Source organism: Myxocyprinus asiaticus, chromosome 33, assembly GCF_019703515.2.
Source record: "Myxocyprinus asiaticus isolate MX2 ecotype Aquarium Trade chromosome 33, UBuf_Myxa_2, whole genome shotgun sequence".
In the NCBI taxonomy this organism is placed as follows: Eukaryota; Metazoa; Chordata; class Actinopteri; order Cypriniformes; family Catostomidae; genus Myxocyprinus; species Myxocyprinus asiaticus.
This window is the reverse complement of record NC_059376.1, coordinates 37,155,963-37,175,272: the sequence shown is the minus strand read 5'-3', so window position 1 is coordinate 37,175,272 and position 19,310 is coordinate 37,155,963. Positions and strand designations below refer to the sequence as shown.

Sequence of the window (19,310 nt, the reverse complement as noted above, 5' to 3'; positions counted from 1 at the left end):
TGCCATAAAGCAATGACTCCCAGCTTAATCCAAATGTGTTTTACCAAAGTCTCTGGTTTTACTTGTGACATACCACCTCACAGATCATAATAAAATAATATTTAAAGTGGCAGTATGCTCAAATAATAGGTTTTAAAGCCTCTGGTTGCAGCATTCAGTTTGTCGGTGAGTGGAGACTCTTCAATATGTCTGGCGTTTGAATTTACAAGGCAAATGCAAAGTAAACCCTTTTAATTTGGTGTACAGTTAAGGGAACATGACATCCTTTACCTTATTTAGCTTATCAGAAAACAAATTCAAGAATTAACTTTTTATATGCTGAATAACATGAAACACATTACATATATAGTATAATAAAACTGTAATGAATTTAAATGGATTGTTTTATTGAATGTTACAAATGAGCGCTCATTTGCTTTCCCAGTTTTTATAGTCTTCTGTGTGGGTTTAAGAGGTTTATTTTTTCAGATTTTGACAAGGGTCTTGATAATTCTTTATATGGCTGGTTAAAAATCTAATCTATCTAGCCTAAAGACCGTTACTCTATCTCAGTAAGTATTCAAATCCCATTTAACGGTTTCAGTTTTGAATGAGAAAATTCAGTTGTAAACCGCCAGTGAACCGCCGCTACTGTCTCGTTTGTGGTCTTATGGAAATTAAAACAATTGCAGTTTTTACCTCTTGCAGCTTGCGTAATGACAGATTGCCTCACCTCAAAGGTTACTGAAAAGTGGAGGGTGGGAAATAAGTACATAATGTACCATTTTTGCATTTTAGCAATGACTTGTGTCTAGGAAATTTTAAGTGTTTTAAAAACACTTTTAAATTGTATGGAGAGGTAACTGAGTGAAACAACAATCAAGAGCAACTTCCAGCATTGTATTTGACATTAAGGTAAGGTAATGACTCCATGTCTCATTGACATGGTTCTGTATACTAATAAATGCAACTCACAAATGTATCATTTATAAAAGAAAGCAAACATTTATCTACTGCATATAAGAAACTCCCTGTTGGAAAATCCATCTTAAGCTGGTAGCAGTGTTTTGGAAGATGGTAGCTGGTCTTTTGCTGGTGCAAGCTGGGGAACTATCCTGGACCAGCTAACAGCTGATCATCAGCTCAAGGTGATCAAGCTGGGTTTTGGAACCAGCTAATATGTTCCAAAAAAACTTTTACCAGCTTAAGGTGGATTTTTCTGCAAGGATCAGGCTTAAAAATGTATTATTATTATTTGTATTATTTTACATGTGTGTTTGCACATGGGTTGCCAAAAGTACATTGACCTGCATTTTTGTGTTGGGACAAAATAAAAAGTGTATTGCAACAGATGAGACATGATAAATCTCTCCCTGAAGGCTGTCTCAGGACTGCATGTCCCAGGGCTGCTGTGGGAGAAGGGTGAGGTGGTTGTGTTGCAGTGTTCTCAGCTCGGTCAGTCGTCCCAGGAGCCGGGCAAAGCGTCGTGGGTTTTGCACTGCCCCCTGACTACAGCAGCATACTCTGGACAAGAGCTCCAGAACAAACTCCTGTAAGTTCTCCACACAGCTCACAGCACGCAGAGATGGCCTGTCTGCTTCAACAGAGGATAGACAAGAGAGGACAAACATGTCTACATCTATAAGCTAAAATCTGATTGTGTTATTTGCTGTTTGACCAGAGCCGTCGCTTGACCTAGCCTGAAAGGGCTGTAGCCCCAAATCTGTTTTGGATAACCCTGAAGGGTAGATTAACTTTGACTCTACTATCAATTAACCTTGACTTCCGCTGCTACTGTATCTGTCTGTTTGATCATGGAAAAAGTCTCTTCACCTGCTAAAAGCCCAAAACTGCAAAGAGATAGGGGTTATTTTAGCACTGTACATCAAATTAATTAACTCACAAAGGGTCATTATCAAAAAAGTTTGCCTGAAGTGAAAACAAAAGAGAAATATTTTAATTATCTAGTTTAAAACATGTGTCAGGTTCATGTAAATGTAGTCTTTGTGTCAATGTTGGTTTCAGAAATTTTTTAAAAGCATTTAAAAAATGAATTTCATGACTTGGAAAAATGTCATGATGTGAAACCAAGTTAAAGATTAAAATACTGTCCTTGCACCTTAAATAGATGAGTGAACATGGTACTACTGTAATAATTTTTTTTTTTTTTTTTATTTTTATTTTCAAGTTTTCAGACATATTTTTCATGGCAAACAAATATGATTTTTACAAATATGATGCATTTTTTTAGTCAAGACTATCAGTAAATTTACTTAGGGTTACACCATGTCACCTGAACAAACTTTCATCAAAATTTCAAAATTTTGATATTTAATCATATTAAAAAAATAATGTTTTTTGTTTGGTTGATTGTTTGATTTTAAACATCACAAACACCCATGGGGGTTTGAAGGTGTCCTCTTTATATATATATTTTTACATGACAACAAAATGGCTACCTACATGTTGGTTACACATGACTTTGATGTAGTGGACACGTTTTTCAAAAATGAACCGTAATTTAAATTTTGTTTCACAGTTTTTTTATTTATTTATTTTTTTAAGAAATAGTATTTAAAGATTATTCTGCACCACTCAGTCCAAAATTACTTTTTATTTAAAGTATTCCAGCTTTTAATGAGACTTTTTTTTGATGACATTTTTTACTTTAAACCCCATAAAAAATAAAAAATAAATTACTTTGAACTCGGTAATTGCAAACATGTTCATCATAGAGGTGAATTCAAGTAATTGTTTTGTGTAAATTGCATTTTTAATGTATTTTTGATTAACAATATATCTGGACAAACAAAAACAAAACAAAAAAAAAGATAAATAAATGTCACAACATTGAAATGTGCCTGGCTATATACACAGATCAGCCACAACATTAAAACTACCTGCCTAATATTGTGTAGGTCCCCCTTGTACCACCAAAACAGCGCCAACCCGCATCTCAGAATAGCATTCTGATATGATGTTCTTCTCACCACAATTGTACAGAGTGGTTATCTGAGTTACCATAGACTTTGTCAGTTCGAACTAGTTTGGCCATTTTCTGCTGACCTCTCTCATCAACAAGGCATTTCCATCTGCAGAACTGCAGCTAACTGGATGTTTTTTGTATTTGGCACCATTCTGAGTAAATTCTAGAGACTGTTTTGTGTGAAATTCCCAGGAGATCAGCAGTTACAGAAATACTCAAACCAGCCCATCTGGCACCAACAATCATGCCACGGTCCAAATCACTGAGATCACATTCTTCCCCATTCTGATGGTTGATGTGAACATTAACTGAAGCTCCTGACCTGTATCTGCATGATTTTATGCACTGCATTGCTGCCACAGGATTGGCTTATTAAATAATCACATGGATGATTGTTGGTGCCAAAGGGGCTGGTTTGAGTATTTCTGTAACTGCTGATCTCCTGGGATTTTCACACACAACAATCTCAAGAATTTACTCAGAAACAAAAAACAGTCAGTGAGTGGTAGTTCTATGGATGGAAATGCCTTGTTGATGAGAGAGGTCAACAGAGAATGGCCAGACTGGTTCGAACTGACAAAGTCTACGGTAACTCAAATAACCGGACTTTACAATTGTTGTGAGAAGAATATCATCTCAGAATGCTATTCTGAGATACGGGTTGGCACTATTTTGGCGGCACGAGGGGGACCTACACAATATTTGGCAGGTGGTTTTAATGTTGTGGCTGATCGTTGTATATATTTGTGTATGTATGTATTTCTCAGAAATTTGAATTTGAGAGCTTTGTCACTCCTTATCAAAAATAATACCATTGTATTAACAAGGTTAAGCCACATTAAAAATCCTGCAAGAATTGAACTTGATTATTTATTAATGGCCTACTAATGACATTGATGTCTAGCGACGCCCCTGGTTTGACTTAGAAATGGAAGTCCTGAATATGGTGACATCACTAAAGAAGTTCACATACAATAAGTCAATCAATGCACAAGAGTGTTAATCATAATCAACAGACCTGAACATAACACCGTAGTTGCAGTTAGAAGTGCATATTCAGCCTCGGTTACTGCTATGACAACCATACTGTGGAGGAAATTTACCACAGATCCCAGAAGCTCATCGTTCATCCCTGATCAAAGATAAAAATCACATCACAGTTTTAGCAGATTCTATTGGACAAAATTATAATACATCACTTAGAACATAATTATATGATACATTGTCACACTGGACATGTCAGAGCATGTATTTATGAGAGTTTTCCCAAATCCACAAGAGATGCTGTCCACAGTATCTGAATAAAAAACAGACTGAAAAAAGTCTATCAAAAATTAAAAAAAATTTAACTTGCATAGTGAAAAAGTGCCGTGTGTAAGTTCAAAACAGACCAGCGAGCAAATGTTTCAGCCCATAGCTCTCTTCGGTGCTCCAAAAGTTTTCCAGCAATAATTATCATAGATCACCTGAGCATGTCGTTATCCTTTGGTTGTTCCCATCCTTGGACTCAAATGATTTCACCCAGTCTGGGTTTGAGTTATTCAAACTTGCAGGGTACAAAGCTATTAAGAAACAAGGAAATCACAGTGAACGATTCATGCCGTTGAGTTGCTTGAAGAGAACAGCAAAAACATTTAATTATATATCTCATGTAATTACCAGTGCTAACACAATTGGGTTTCTCTGAGAACTTTTGAGCTAAAAGCAGGAACATGACTTCCACTGAAGAGCTGGACAGTAGAGTGTTCTGGTCAGAACTTTCCAAAAGCTCAAAGCCTAAACAACATACCCAGTTAGTTCTTTACCAACTGTGTGGTGTGATCTAAAAGAAGTTGGGAGGAAACTGACCAGGTACACTCCTCGAAAACTGCAAAAGCTTCTCTGTCCGAGGAGGGGTCAGTTCTGCACTATTTGTTAAACTTGACCACAATGGCACCTGGGGAAACAAAAAGAACCTTAATGCGATATCTTATGGGAATTATTTATCTCTAAATTCATTTAGGAAAAGGTCTCTGACATACCCGGCAGTACAGGTTGTCTTGAACTATGTACCTACGATAAGACTCCACAATTTTATTCAGAATGCATCTCTGCTCTCTGGAGAGACCTGATGATACCTGCAAACACAGTATTTTTGACAATGACAAATTAGTTGCCCACATTTCTGATTTAACATTTGCCTTAAAAATCAAACCTACAACAAATGCCAGGTGAAAAGCAGAGCAGTTTTAAGTTAAGTTTAGAGGGGTTTACCAGTGAAGTGAATCTGCTTGTAGATGAGACGCTTCTGTTTTCAGAACAGTCGTCGTCCTCAGTTCTCCCTGCTGACCCATTGTGTCCACTGTGTTTAGAGCCCTTCCTCAGTCGCTTTGATTGGCATTGCACTTCCGTAAGCAGACCTGACAAGACAACACCAGGAATGCAGCCATTGTTTGAGGAGTGAATAACTAAAAGTAGTGACACTACAAACTTGACTACATTTTTCAGTAGCAGGACAGTAGCTCAATAGTCTAGCTTTTCCAGTGACAAGCTACTTTTCCAAAGAGTAGCGGCGTAGGGTCATATAATACTACAGTTGTCACACTATATTGTGCACACAGTCTAAAAACAGTAATTAAATGTCAGGAAATTAAATGTGCTCACCTAAACCGTTCACTCTTTCTCTCGTAATAGTGTTGGGAAGTCCAAATCATTGTGAATCGGTTCGTTTGGACAGTTTCTGTAACTGGTTAAACAAACGATTTACCAATTCACTTATAGGAAGCTTTGGAGAGTTCAGTTCATTTTGGTGAACCAGTTTGTTCAGATGATTTCTGTAAATCTGGGGTGGGGAACGTCAGGCCTCAGGGCCATATCAGGCCCGTGGGATCATTTTATCCGACCTGTGAGGCCATGAAATAATTTGAAAAGCAAAAAAATGGACTTGATTCCATTAACTATATAAAAAGGATTTAAAATAACTTAAATAAATAACACAAAATACTGTATAATAGACAGACATTTTTCATTTGTTTTTGTTTTTTTCCCTTGGTACGTGAGCATGCAACGGAATGCATTAGTTAATTTCAACCCACAATCAGAAATTGCAAGCAATTGTATGGCATGTGAATAACTTTGTAAATACTCAAATAGCCCTCAATAGGAAAAAGGTTCCCCAACTTGGTCTTCACTTTTGAAGCTAAATGTTTAGTTAACAGCATCTGTGTATCAGTTTAATAGATGTGTAACAGTGTTTGGGTTTTCATTATATAAAATAGGATGTTTTTTTAGTTTTATTAATTGTATGTAGTATGAATGTGTTTGTTCAAATTAATGTTATCATATTATGATGTTTAATGTCGCCTCTAATTGAGACCTAAATCAGAACAGTCCTTATGTGGCACAAAAACAATGTGTTTTTTTTTTGTTGTTGTTGTTATATAACTAAATTCTGCATGCAGATGTTTTATTTATTTTTAATTTTTAAAATACTTTCTTCATTATATAGATGTAATGCAAATTCATTCTCTGTAAGTTCATTACATCAATTTTGTTGGCTACTTTTTGTTAATAGGTTGTAGAGTGGCAACAGTAACTACATTTTTTTAAGAGTTGCTTGAAGCTTTGGAATGTGCAGTAGCTTCCCCACTGAAATTAGCTAATGCTGACATCGCTTTATGATGCTAACTGAACTTTCGATTGCTTTACTATGGAGTAGCATCTGACAGGAAGAGAATTTAAAAGACGTGATGAAAACGAACTCAAACATAAGAAGTTTTATTTCAGTTTAGAAGCTTTGCATCAATCTCACATTCTGCCAGCATCCCGACGGCTCTGCATTTGCGGAGTCTGCAATCCTGACACTTTCTCCGCATGTACATATCCATCTCGCAGCTTCCGCCGCTCTTGCAGTGGTACACTGCCTTTTTAGTCACGCTTCTTCGGAAGAAACCTGAACAACGAGAAACTGGTTCTCAGAAACAGACAGGATAGTTGATACTTCGTTTTAAAAGACCCCATGAAATTAAAATTGGGGTTTTGAAGTGCATCAAGGATTTATGTTTTCAAAACTTTAGTACAGCTTTCTAAGACACAGCAGTTGTCGAACCTTTGCAGCCCTCACAGGTGAGGGCATTGTAGTGATATCCTGAAGCCTTATCACCACACACCAAACAGAGCTCGTCCTGACCCTTCACGCGAGCTCCATGGCCCATTCTGGGCCTCTTAATCAGGGGGAGACCAACAATGCTTCCCCTTGCTGGGCTTTGGACCTCCAAGTCTGGCTCACAGATGTACTCCAAACATTGGTGACCATAGGGGTAGGGTGGGTTACACGGTTGAGCGTTTGGCACGCCATATGTCGAGAATTGTACATTGACAGAGCTAAACGGCTGCTGGCCATAAAGAGGACTTTGTAGATCTGGATCCTGGTAGGAGCAGCTCAGTGGATCCTCAAGAACATCTGCAGCAAGAACATAGAGGAACATATTGAGATGGAGATGAATGAAACAATTGAAAATGTTACACAAGGAATATGCTCCTTTTTCACATGATTCTCAGATTACCTAATGATTTCTATGAGGCCGTTGGGATGTAATATGAAAAAGCCAGAGTAAGACCTTCTGGGTCTCTGGAAACAGGATGCAGCTGAAGAGGTTACAGTTTTGTTTATGCTTGTTATTTGCTTTGTAGCTTATGGGTTTTTATAACCGTACTGAATGCAGCCTTCGTGTTTTTTTTTGTTTTGTTTTTTGGATGAAGGGTTATGAAGATGGATTTTAGATTTGTGTTCCCCCATAGAGAAAACACATGTCACTACTGGCAACATTTTTGAATCACATCTGCACAAGTGAGAACATTTTATTTATTTATTTATTCCTTTTTTGACAACAACTTTGGAGCTTATCATAGTGAAAGAGCAAGATCTAATTGTTTTGGATGTTATCTCCTATCCCAGCCTAATAAGCAGAGAAAACTATGAATAAGCCATTCGCAGATTGAAATCCCCATAAAGTGTATACACTGGTGCCATGAATACATTTCTCTTTATGCCAACCAAAATTGGCTCAATCAATGGGTTATTTTGGGGTGGAACCATCTGTTTGTCCAACCAAAGAGAGATGGGGGAGTTCTCAGAAAACTTGTTTGAAAAACATTAATTTCATTAATAAAATATAGCCGTAAGTGGCAATCATCGAGGTCCAAGCACATGTGAAGAAATAACCAAAATAATCAGAATTGGCAGAAATGCTCCAGTGGATGCCAAATTAAACAAATTGACTATATAAAAGCTGCTGAAAGCTGATTGGTCGATGGCAGCAATGTTTTCAAAATATGCAACTGTCCTCAAAGACCTTGATGACACCTTGGACAAATAAACTGCGTGCAAAATTTCAAGTCGATTAGAAATTTTCATAGTTAGAGACATATTTGTTTTTAACCATTATAGCACCACCAAGAGGCAGAGGTGCGTAATATTTGTGTGTGTCCTCAGAATGACCTCATACATAAGTATACTAAATTTGGTGATAATATCTCAATCTGTTCAAGAGTTATAACCATTTTAGTAAAAGTGGCCACACCCATTATGAACGTTTTAGCATACCGTTTGACGATAAATTACAATTTTACAATTCCTTTGATAACTTTTCATTTTGGGAATCCAGAGAATGTTTCTGCACTGGTTTGGTTCCAATTGGGCAACCGGCCTACGACTAGTTCGAAAAAGTAATCTTTTAAAGTTATCTCAAGTATTTATTGAACGTTTTGTTTAAAAACCAATGGTGCTTAAGGCAAAGTTGCTTAGAATGAGGAGGTTTACAGCATGGTCTGAATAACGTGTTTCTTTTTTAAACACAGCGGCATATACAACAATTTACGTGCATGTAAAATGCCATAGTGCCTCCCGGTGGCCAATTTTTGTCAAATTTTGCACAGACCTCTTGGGCCAAGAGACAAATAGGCATACCAAGTTTAGTTCCGATCGGCCTTATATAACTCTATATAAATGCTGCTGAAAGCTGATTGGTCAATGGCGGGCATGTTTGTAAAGATATGCGATTGACAGTGCATGCAAAATTTCAAGTTGATCGAACCAACGGTTCCATAGTTAGAGACATTTTCAGCATTTTAATTATTATAGCGCCACCAAGAGGCAAAGGTGTGCAACATTTCTTTGACAACTTTTCATATTGGGACTCTGCTGAATCATTCTGCACTAGATTGGTTCCGATCGGGCAAACGGCCTAGGACAAGTTCTCCAAAATAGCGGGACAACGAAGGGGCGGAGCAAAATTCTTGCAGGGGGTAAAACTCTTCGGCATGACGCAAGGAATCAGAGGAAAAAATAATTTTGCTTCTAGCCCTTACGGTTCAAAATGTGCCACCTAGTGTCTGACGGATGTGTGTCTGTATGCCTGAGTAGTGGGGGGGATTTGGAACCATCCTGCCAAGTTTGGCATCTCTACGACTTACGGTCTTTGACGCCCAGACACTTTTAGGGCAGAAAAAAAAAGAAGAAGAAGAAGAAGAAGAAAAATAACAAGAAAATCAAACAAATACATTAGGGTTCCTGCATCTTCGGTGCTTGGACCCCTAATTATTCATCATTACACTCAGAGTCTTCAATCCCATTACAGCAAATCTATTCCTTTCCCTGTCATCGTTCCATAATTATCCCAAGCTATGTGGCAGTTTGTCTCCTTTGAACCTATTTTTCTCAAAAATGATTTATGTCCTGTTAAGGCTATAACGTAACTTTGCTGTGCAAGCATCTATTTGTAAACCACTGGAGTTCTCTGTAAACATTCATGTTGGTGAAAAACTTACAAAAATACTATCTCTAATTGGCCTTCCAGTTGTGAAAGAATGGGGACTGTCAAGCTATAAATGACATAATAGTGCCATAAAAGTTGGGACAGTATGGAAAATGCTAATAAAAACAAAAAGGAGTGATTTTCAAATTCTATTCAGCCTGTGCTATATTGAAAGCTCTACAACAAGACATTATTTCATGTTTTACCCTTATATATATATATATATATATATATATACACTACTTTCAAATCAGATGATTGCAACATGCTCCAAAAAAGTTGGGACAGTCAAGTGTTTACCACTGTGTAACATCACCATTTCTTCTAATAACATGTATTAAGCATTTGGCACTGAAGACAAGTTTGTTAAATTGATCAAGCAGAATTTTCCTCCATTCATCCATTATGCAGTTCTTCAGCTCTGCAATTGTACTGCGCCTTCATTGCCGTATATTGCGCTTCATAATGCGCTACACATTCTCAACTGGAGACAGGTCAGGACTGCAGGCAGGCCAATCTAGCACTCACACTCTCTGCTTACACAGCCATGCACTTGTAATCTGGACAGTATACGGTTGAAATTTTTACATTTTTATCCAAAAGTCTTACTTCATTTTCAATGTGTGTGAAAGTCTTCAGAATGTAATCAAAAATACACTCACCGACCACTTTATTAGGTACACCTGTACACCTACTTATTCATGCAATTATCTAATCAGCCAATCGTGTGGCAGCAGTGCAATGCATACAATCATGCAGATACGGGTCAGGAGCTTCAGTTAATGTTCACATCAACCATCAGAATGAGGAAAAAATATGATCTCAGTTATTTAGACTGTGGCATGATTGTTGGTGCCAGTTTGAGTATTTCTGTAACTGCTGATCTCCTGGGATTTTCAAGCACAACAGTCTCTAGAGTTTACTCAGAGCAAAGTGACTTCACCATGGTGAGAGACAAGACAAAGCTGAGAGCATTTCAACCTTATGCAAATGACGAGCAACATTCGTGAGTGATTACCAATGAGAGTGAAGACAGTGAAGCACAAGTCATCCGTGTCCAGATAGTGAGAGGCAGAGTTCGGAATTGCATACTACCATACTACTCATACTATTTCTGCAATAGACACATATGGCAAAAGTAGGAAGAGTAGTGTGGGTAGTATGCCATTCCGAACTCAGCCAGTGTGAGATACTGGAGTTGAGTGCAGGCAAGATGGTTTAAGTTAAAAGTTTCTGTGAGCGATCTCACTGTTCTATATCATTTGTCTGTAACCACATACATGGTTATAGCCTAATAAAAATGATGCGTGGAAAACCGTGTCGGTATTCCGAGTGAGTTTGATTTATACATTGATATTTCGTTCATCTTGTTCATTATATGACCACTGCTGCAGGTTATATAAAACACTGATTCTTGAGATAAGGGACAAAATATGTTTTAAATCGTAGTATTTATTTTTTTTAACTAAAGTAATTTGAAATGGATATATTTGTAGACAAAGGTCTCCGCTAATGAACCATTTAAAGGAACAGGTTCTAATAAAAATGCTTCTTTTTGAAAATTGACATTTATTCACTTCATAACTTACATTTAACTGTAATTTGTGTCCACTCCATCAGACACACTAAAAATCATACTATTTTAATCTGATCCATCCAACAAGAGTGTAAAGTCTTTAATTAGTAATGGTGTTCAGTAAAGGGGTTAAGTAATAAAATACATTCTATACACTTTTTTCTGTTTTTACACTATTCTGAAAAGTCTGACTGGGTTGACAAAATTTATTATTTTTCCATCTTAACCATGTGTTGTACACTGGAGCCATTTAGATTTTTTCTTCAGTTGAAGCTCCCTCTTTAACCTTAACTAAAATGCCAAAATTATTCCACAATTCTTAACAGAAATTATCACAATGAGATGACAGATTTGGCATGTTGAAGCTGCGACCGCAGAGACTTCAACATTGTTTGTTTAGAATATGAAAAAAGATCAAATTTACCAGACCACGTGTCCTACTGTTGCATCCACCATGAGCAGGAAGCGGTAAAGGGGTACTCAGAGTTATGTCCATGACATTGTCTGATTTATTCAGGATTATAATAAATTGACACAAAGTGAGGACACAACTTTAAAAGGCAGTTTTTTATGGAAAATATCATTTAAAGTTGGATATCTTACAGATCCCTACCTTTCATTTGATATTTATGTTTATGAATTTGTTGCATTTTTAACACTTTCTTTGGCAGTTTAACATTGTGACCTTTTGCTGAGGACAGGTTAAGTTACATGTGCGTCCACGTATAGAGCATGCATTTAAAACATTTTAATGACATTTTTTTAAAATATAAGTAATGAATGCCCTGAGTATACACATTTCCTTTAGATTGAACTTTTTTAGTATTTTTATTATTATGAATTTCTTGATTTTTAACATAAACCAGACTTTTTTATGTAGGACATGTTTCGTCCCTTATCGCAAGAATCAGTGAAAAACACTCTCTCGTGCAAAATGCTCATTTTTAGAAATAATAGAACTGATTCCTTGTCAAATAAGAATGATATCTTAGTTTTACCTGCAGTATAATCTGTAATCAGCACTAATGATATCCATTTCGGCACTGCCCTAACAAAGTCTGAAACTGAGGTCAGCCTCTTTGCATTTGAGATGCTACTACAGTAACACTGTTTAGGATGTTCTATGTCAGCACAATGAGCTGGATGCGAGAGGGCACTTGTTAATGACATCATTTGTGGGTTTTCAGGAAAGCCTGCCCCCTCTCACTGGCCCTGCTTGGGGTCTAAAGTATATAGGGTGGGAAGGTTAGATTCCTACAACGCAAAATCTTTTTAATGTCAAAGATTAACTGCATGACAAACAGAGCTGTGGCAAACAGTGTGTATAAACACTCCCTAAGGCTCCAGAGATGAGCTGGATGTCACTCTGTCTTTCCTTTAGGGAAAGAGAAATCAACCCACAATGACGCATAGAACATGGAGATCCTAAGAGTAAAAATACTGTAGTTCCTATTGCTCAACTGGTAAAAAAAAAACCATAAAACAGAGAAGACCCTTAAGGCCCTCATTACTGTGTGAAATTTTCAAAATTTAATAAATTTTTTTTAGGAAAAAGCACATTTTTTTAAGGGCAAATGTAGTGACCTTAAGACAACAACTTTTTATTTGTTACTCAAAAATGTAAAAAAAAAAAAAAAAGTTTAAAAGGCATTGTTTGAAAACATTTTTGTAATTACTGATTAAGTTGTGTATACTTACCTGTATTGAAGGTGCATTGAAAGTATTTTAATATTTATTATACTCGCAATACTTTTTACTTGAGGGTTATGCCACTTGAAAGTCAAAAGCCTTTCAGCTACCAACCAACATCTTTATCCACTAGGCCACACGATCGCAACATTGTATGAAGAGCATAGCAGTTTGTTTGAATAATAAAACACTTTCAACATTACTGTATTTCCATATGAAAGGGGAATCTCACCATAGTACTGTGGCGGAACGGTGATGTCAAACGTGTCTGATGCGGAGAAGTAGCCGCCGACTGACATGCTCATCTCAGGATCTGTCCCCTCTCTCATCTGAACAGTCGGATTTTCGTTGTTTACTGAGAATGTCTGGACCTATAAAAGAGTGCAAAAACTTTAATTTACCCTACATGAGGATCGTAATCCACTGTCTTCAAACATTTCTTCATTTATGGCACTGACAACAGCAGGCTCTTCAACCCTAGAGTTAGATTAGCTATTTTAGGCATCACGGTCACAAAAAGGTTATGACAGAACATCGTGAAGGCTGTGGAGATCTCCGTCTGTGGTCCTTAGGGGCTCTAAGAGGAGATGAAGAGCATCGACTGTGAGAATAAGACAAGAGATGAGGCCTGTGTGTCCAAACAGCTGCTCTGGCAGAGGAAAAGACCCTACAAAGAGAGGCCTGTCCCAATTGGTCTCAACAGGTTTGGCCTGTAGTTGACTCCCAGCATTGTGCAGCAGCTGTTTGACCCCTTGAACACACCTGAACTTGCATCCTTGTTCAGGAACATTGCAACTCAGAAGAGGAACTGCAAACATTTGAATCAGAGTGACCATGTTGGATCCAAAAATAACTTTTGCAGTGACATCCACTGGAAGCATTTTTCACACTTACTGTAGAAACTGGTCCAAAGACGGATTAAGTTGGGATCAGGATCTGTGAAATCGTATGCTGACTGCAAGTCATGTCAGAATGATCCATGTTTATGAGATCAGGGCACATGAACGGCACAACAGTGTCATAACTACCAGTGGGAAACTCTGTATTTTCTTTGAGACCTGATTTTTCGAATTGAGGGCGTGACAAAGAACCATGGCTGAACTTATGATATTGATCCGAGAATGTTTTGTGAACTGTGATGGTACAGTTTGTAAAATTTTGTGTGCTTTTGATTGTGATAAAGTCATTTAACAGGTTTGTGAGGCATCAGTCTTGCATGAAAAAACTTGCACAATATGTCTCCTCATTTCCTGTGGCAGTACAAGAGTGATTATATAAGGAATAGTCTGCGTTTAATTCAAGTTAATCTCATTAACAGCATTTGTTGCATACTATTGATTTGCACACAAAAAAAAATTATGTCGGCTAGTCCCTTCTTTATTTACTTGTAAACAGGGTAAATGTTTATTTACCCTGAACATTCCTTAAGAGCAAATGTTGAGCATTAATAGTTGAATATGTGCTTTATTTTGTTGGATTAATGTTAAAATGCTTCCTGTCATGTTTTACCAACCATAATTTTTTGGTCCTAGAACATCATCCCTGTCAAGAAAACATCTAAGTTCAACCCTAACCTTAACTACCGCTAAAAGTATAGGAAAATTATAGGTTGATAATAGTGCTGCCAACTGTCTTGTGTTACCTGGGATGTCCTGTATTTTGGCAGAAATTTTCCTGTAATTAAAGGGATAGTTCACCCAAAAATGAAAATTCTCTCATTATTCACTCACCCTCATGATATCCCAGGTGTGTATGACTTTCTTTCTTCACCAGAACACATTTGTAGAAAAATAGAAAGATTTCTTAGCTCAGTAGGTCCTTAAAATGCAAGTGAATGGCTCCAAAAGTCACAGACAGTCAGCATAAACGTCATCCATACGACACCAGCTGTTAAATTAATGTCTTCTAAAGTGACACGATCGCTTTTGGTGCGAAAAAGATAAATATTTAAGAAGTTTTTTAAGAAGTTAAAAAGATGCTTCCGGTCGGCAGCGGTATGCGCGTGTGACGTAATCGCATTGGTATTTGAAACGCAAGAACTGGAACACGTGCATCACAGCTGGAAGAGCAGTGCTGTTTACAGGTGAGAAGGAGGAACACTGTACAGTAGCTTGGTTGGTTTTGGTTTAGATCTGTTATTATTTGTTTCTTTACTCACAATGGTGTGTTTGTGTGCTTAAACTGGATGTCTCAACCGAGTGGAGAACTTGAGATTACGTAGGTATCATGGCAACACGAATACGTCACGTGAGAGACAGCTTGGACTCCTCCTTATCGTGCAGCTTATCCTCACTTTGGATTATAGTTAAAAAGTACTTGAATATTGATCTTTCTTCGCACCAAAAGTGACCATATCACTTTAGAAGACATTCATTTAACCTCTGGAGTCATATCGATGACGTTTATGGTGACTGTCTGTTATTTTTGGAGCTTCAAAAGAGAAATCTCCATTCACTTGAATTTTAAGGACCTACTGAGTTAAGATATTTTTCTATTTTTCTTCAAAGGTGTTCTGGTGAAGAAAGAAAGTCATACACACCTGGGATATCATGAGGGTGAGTAAATAATGAGAGAATTATCATTTTTGGGTGAACTATCCCTTTAAGTGGTAGAACATTGTTTTTATACTGTGATTCCTCCAGTTTGCTTCCCATATCTCATTCATTTTACATTTATATATATATGCATTTGGGAGACACTTCTATCCAAAGGGACTTGCAGTGCGTTCATGGTATACATTTTATCAGAAATTGTGTTCCCTTGGATCAAACCCTTGACTGTGATGTTCTTAGCGAGGTGCTCTACCAGTTGAGCTACAGGAACTACAGTATTTTTACTCTTAGGATCTCCATGTTCTATGTGGCAATGTGGGTTGATTTCTCTTTCCCTAAAGGAAAGACAGAGTGACATCCAGCTCATCTCTGGAGCCTTAGTGAGTGTTTATACACACTGTTTGCCACAGCTCTGTTTGTCATGCAGTTAATCTTTGACATTATAAAGATTTTGCATTGTAGGAATCTAACCTTCCCACCCTATATACTTTAGACCCCAAGCAGGGCCAGGGAGAGGGGGCAGTCTTTCCTGAAAACCCACAAATGATGTCATTAACACGTGCCCTCTCACATCCAGCTCATTGTGCTGACATAGAACATCCTAAACAGCGTTACTGTAGTAGCATCTCAAATGCAAAGAGGTTGACCTCGGTTTCAGATTTTGTTAGGTTTTGAAATGGATAACATTAGTGCCTCTGAGACACAAGGGAGTGAACATTTTTGTTATCTCTCCCTTGCTATCCATCACAATGTCTGTGCGTTATTTCCTTTAAAAAAAGGGCTTAAAAAGGACCTTAGTGAACTCCATGGACAGACTAATTTTAGAAGAGGTTAAAAGAGGCAAGACACTAAAGAGAATGGGGTGGAAAGAGTTTGAACACTGATTAATTTTTCTCACATAGCCTTTCAAGTATATATACCGCAAGTAGGGGAATCCGGGGCTAGTTGTTACACTTTTTAACCCAGTCAATATTTCTAAGGGTAATTTAATTGTTGTATAGCCAGCCACATAAAGCCCCAGCCATAATATATTGACCTTGGGGTATGTTGTTACACATAGGGGGTAAGTTGTTGCAATGGAACCATTAAACAACCTATTATAGACTTGTAGCAACATTTAACTAGTATAAAAATCTTATGAAACACAAAATAATTAATGAAACGGCAAGAATGTATGAGTACCGTACAAAAATATCAATCCATTGTTTTGGCCAACAAATATTGTAATTAATAAATTGTATACAATTTATTTTTGAAAAATGCCATTGTCCTGAAAACACTGTTTGACATTTCAATTAAAATCTAGCTTTATTATATACATAGTTGGCCCTTGTCTGAATGTATCCCAGTGTGGTTTTATTGTGTTCACTTGTTTATATAAGAGCTAAAGCAACAATATGATATTGAAATTTTAGTTTGGAGGATAGAATTCACAAACATATTTCTAATTTTAGACAGTTTTTAACTGGATGTTTGCAACCAGCATGAAACCACTGCTAGAGAAAACACATTTGTGTAACTGGACTTTTGACTCAAAACCTTACAGTTACTCAGAGATAACCCTTGTGCCAACTAGCCCCCGTCTGCCCTGAATAAATAGACGTGCCTTTAACATGTTGAAACTATTGTTGCCAGTATGCGTAAACAGTCCCAATGGAAGTACATTCTGTATTAGAAGATGCATAAAACATAATGTTAAATATGAATAATCATGTTAAATATGATACAACACTGTATCAACAACACCAATAAATGTACTTTAGAAACCTCTTCCATCGTCAATTTCCTTCATTTATTTCTCTTCATCTATCATTCATCAGCTATTCCGTTATCTTGTATTATGTTTGCTCATTGTCTGCTTGTAGCTTAGCTTGGGCAGCACCATGTTTACAAATTTGAGTAGGAAACGGGACTCTTAGATTAGACGACCTTGCGCAGGGACAGTTTTGGAGGGTTTTGGACTAAAGTCCAGAGCTGCTTGTAATGTTCTGAATGCAGGCAATTATCAACAATGGTGCACCATGACTGACTGACTTCAGTCTGGTTAACTCAACTAGCACACTCAAAATAGACTGAAATAATGGAATTGTAAAGTATCCACAAAGATAATAAAATTGGGAGAAAACTGTCTTTTTTTATTATTAATTTTTTTAAAGAAAAACTTTTTTTTTTTTTCTGCTAACCTCCATCAAACTTTCTATGAAAAAAATAAATAAAATTACAGACAGAATAAACATGCAACAAAACTTTTTTTTTTTTTAAATCTTCTAAAATTAGATTTAGCACTTAGTCTGAGACCATTTCTGTATATTGTTGTTGCTAGATGTTGTCAAAAATGGCTGGTCTTAGATTTCATCCCAGTTAATCACAATTAAAATTATGATCTCAGGCCTTATATATACCCTACTAATCAAAGGTTTGGACACGTACTTAATCTTTTTGGATTATTTTCAACATTTTAGAGTAATAGTAAAGGCATCAAAACTATAAAATAACACAAATGGAAGAATGGGAATTATGTAGTGTGACCAATCTTATATCTTTAAAAAAAGTAGCCACCCTTTATCTAGATTACAGCTCTGCACACTCTGGACTTTCAACCAAATTCACAAGGTCCCACCTGAGATGCTTTTAAAACAGTATTTAAGGAGTTCCCATGTATGCAAGGCACTTGTTGGCTGCTTTTCCGTTTCTTTCACTGTCTAGTCCAACTAATCCATTAGAAATAATGCAAATTTAAATGTATGTTTTATAAAGAAATTCATATGTAGGAACAATTCATATTTGTGTATGAAACTAATTTCAAGCATTTAAGCAATTGCCTATAAGGAAATGAAACGTTTGACTAGTAGTGGATCACTATTGCTTAACATTTACTTTAAGTATGTAATCACAGTTAGTAGAGAAAAAGGATTTTTGTGCACTTACCAGCTCTGATGTTCCATGTGCTGAATCTCAGCTTAATTTGCCTCTTACATTCGTGATGTTGACAGCAGTCCAGCCCCTGACTTCCAGCATTTGCCAAATACATGCAGGAACACACATGCACAAAACAAACTGTGCTCTCCTCCAACACAAACTGTTAATTCAAACACACACCAGTATGTGTCTTTGGTACCGTGCATGCAGTTTAAACAGTGGAGCACAAAGTCGATAACACAAAAAGGAAAGTTTAGCGTTGTCTTGATAAGATCAACTTCACTGTCATTGAAAAGTGAGGAAAAGATCTGGGACTTTCCTTAAATGAACCAATATCAGACAGAGCATAGTGTGGAAAACAATGACAGTAGGAAACTTAAAAAGGGATGTTTCAAAGTTAAACGGATTAGTGTGGACGTGGCCTTACCCCTCATGTCATCCCAAATCCATTTGACTTGCTTTATTCCATGAAACACACAAAGAATAAATGTACTGTATAGCAGAATGTCCAAGCTGCTCTTTTCCAAACAATGAAATGGTGTGAATGGTGACCACAGCTGACAAGCAAGATTTTCAGTGAATAAAAACCTAAAGTAATAGTTCACCCAAAAATATTTCTCTCATCATTTACTCACCCTTATGCCTTCTCAAACTTGTGTGAATTTTCTTTCTTCTGCGGAACACAAAGATATTTTGACGGAGATATGAACTATTTATATCCATACAATGCAAGTCCATAGGGTCCAACACATACAAGCTCCAAAAAGGACATAAAGGCAGCATAAAGGACATCTAAACGACTCAAGTGGATTCCT

General features: G+C 37.0%; 1 protein-coding gene across 2 annotated transcripts; it reads right to left on the bottom strand.

Moving 5' to 3' along the window:
• Nucleotides 1–858: 858 nt before the first annotated feature.
• On the bottom strand, nt 859–18,852 carry LOC127423931 (bile acid receptor-like). Of its 2 annotated transcripts, XM_051668639.1 has the most exons (11): nt 18,505–18,850; nt 13,257–13,395; nt 7,053–7,406; nt 6,756–6,896; nt 5,219–5,364; nt 4,987–5,082; nt 4,814–4,901; nt 4,625–4,741; nt 4,432–4,527; nt 3,984–4,097; nt 859–1,573 (listed from the first exon to the last, which is right to left on the bottom strand). In XM_051668639.1, exons 2-11 carry the CDS (start codon nt 13,351–13,353, stop codon nt 1,365–1,367), a joined length of 1,458 nt encoding a protein of 485 aa, XP_051524599.1. In that variant the 5' UTR covers nt 13,354–13,395; nt 18,505–18,850; the 3' UTR covers nt 859–1,364. The 2 variants fall into 2 exon arrangements, with proteins under 2 accessions (XP_051524599.1, XP_051524600.1); XM_051668640.1 differs by lacking the exon at nt 4,625–4,741 and having other exon boundaries at nt 18,505–18,852.
• Nucleotides 18,853–19,310: the final 458 nt, after the last annotated feature.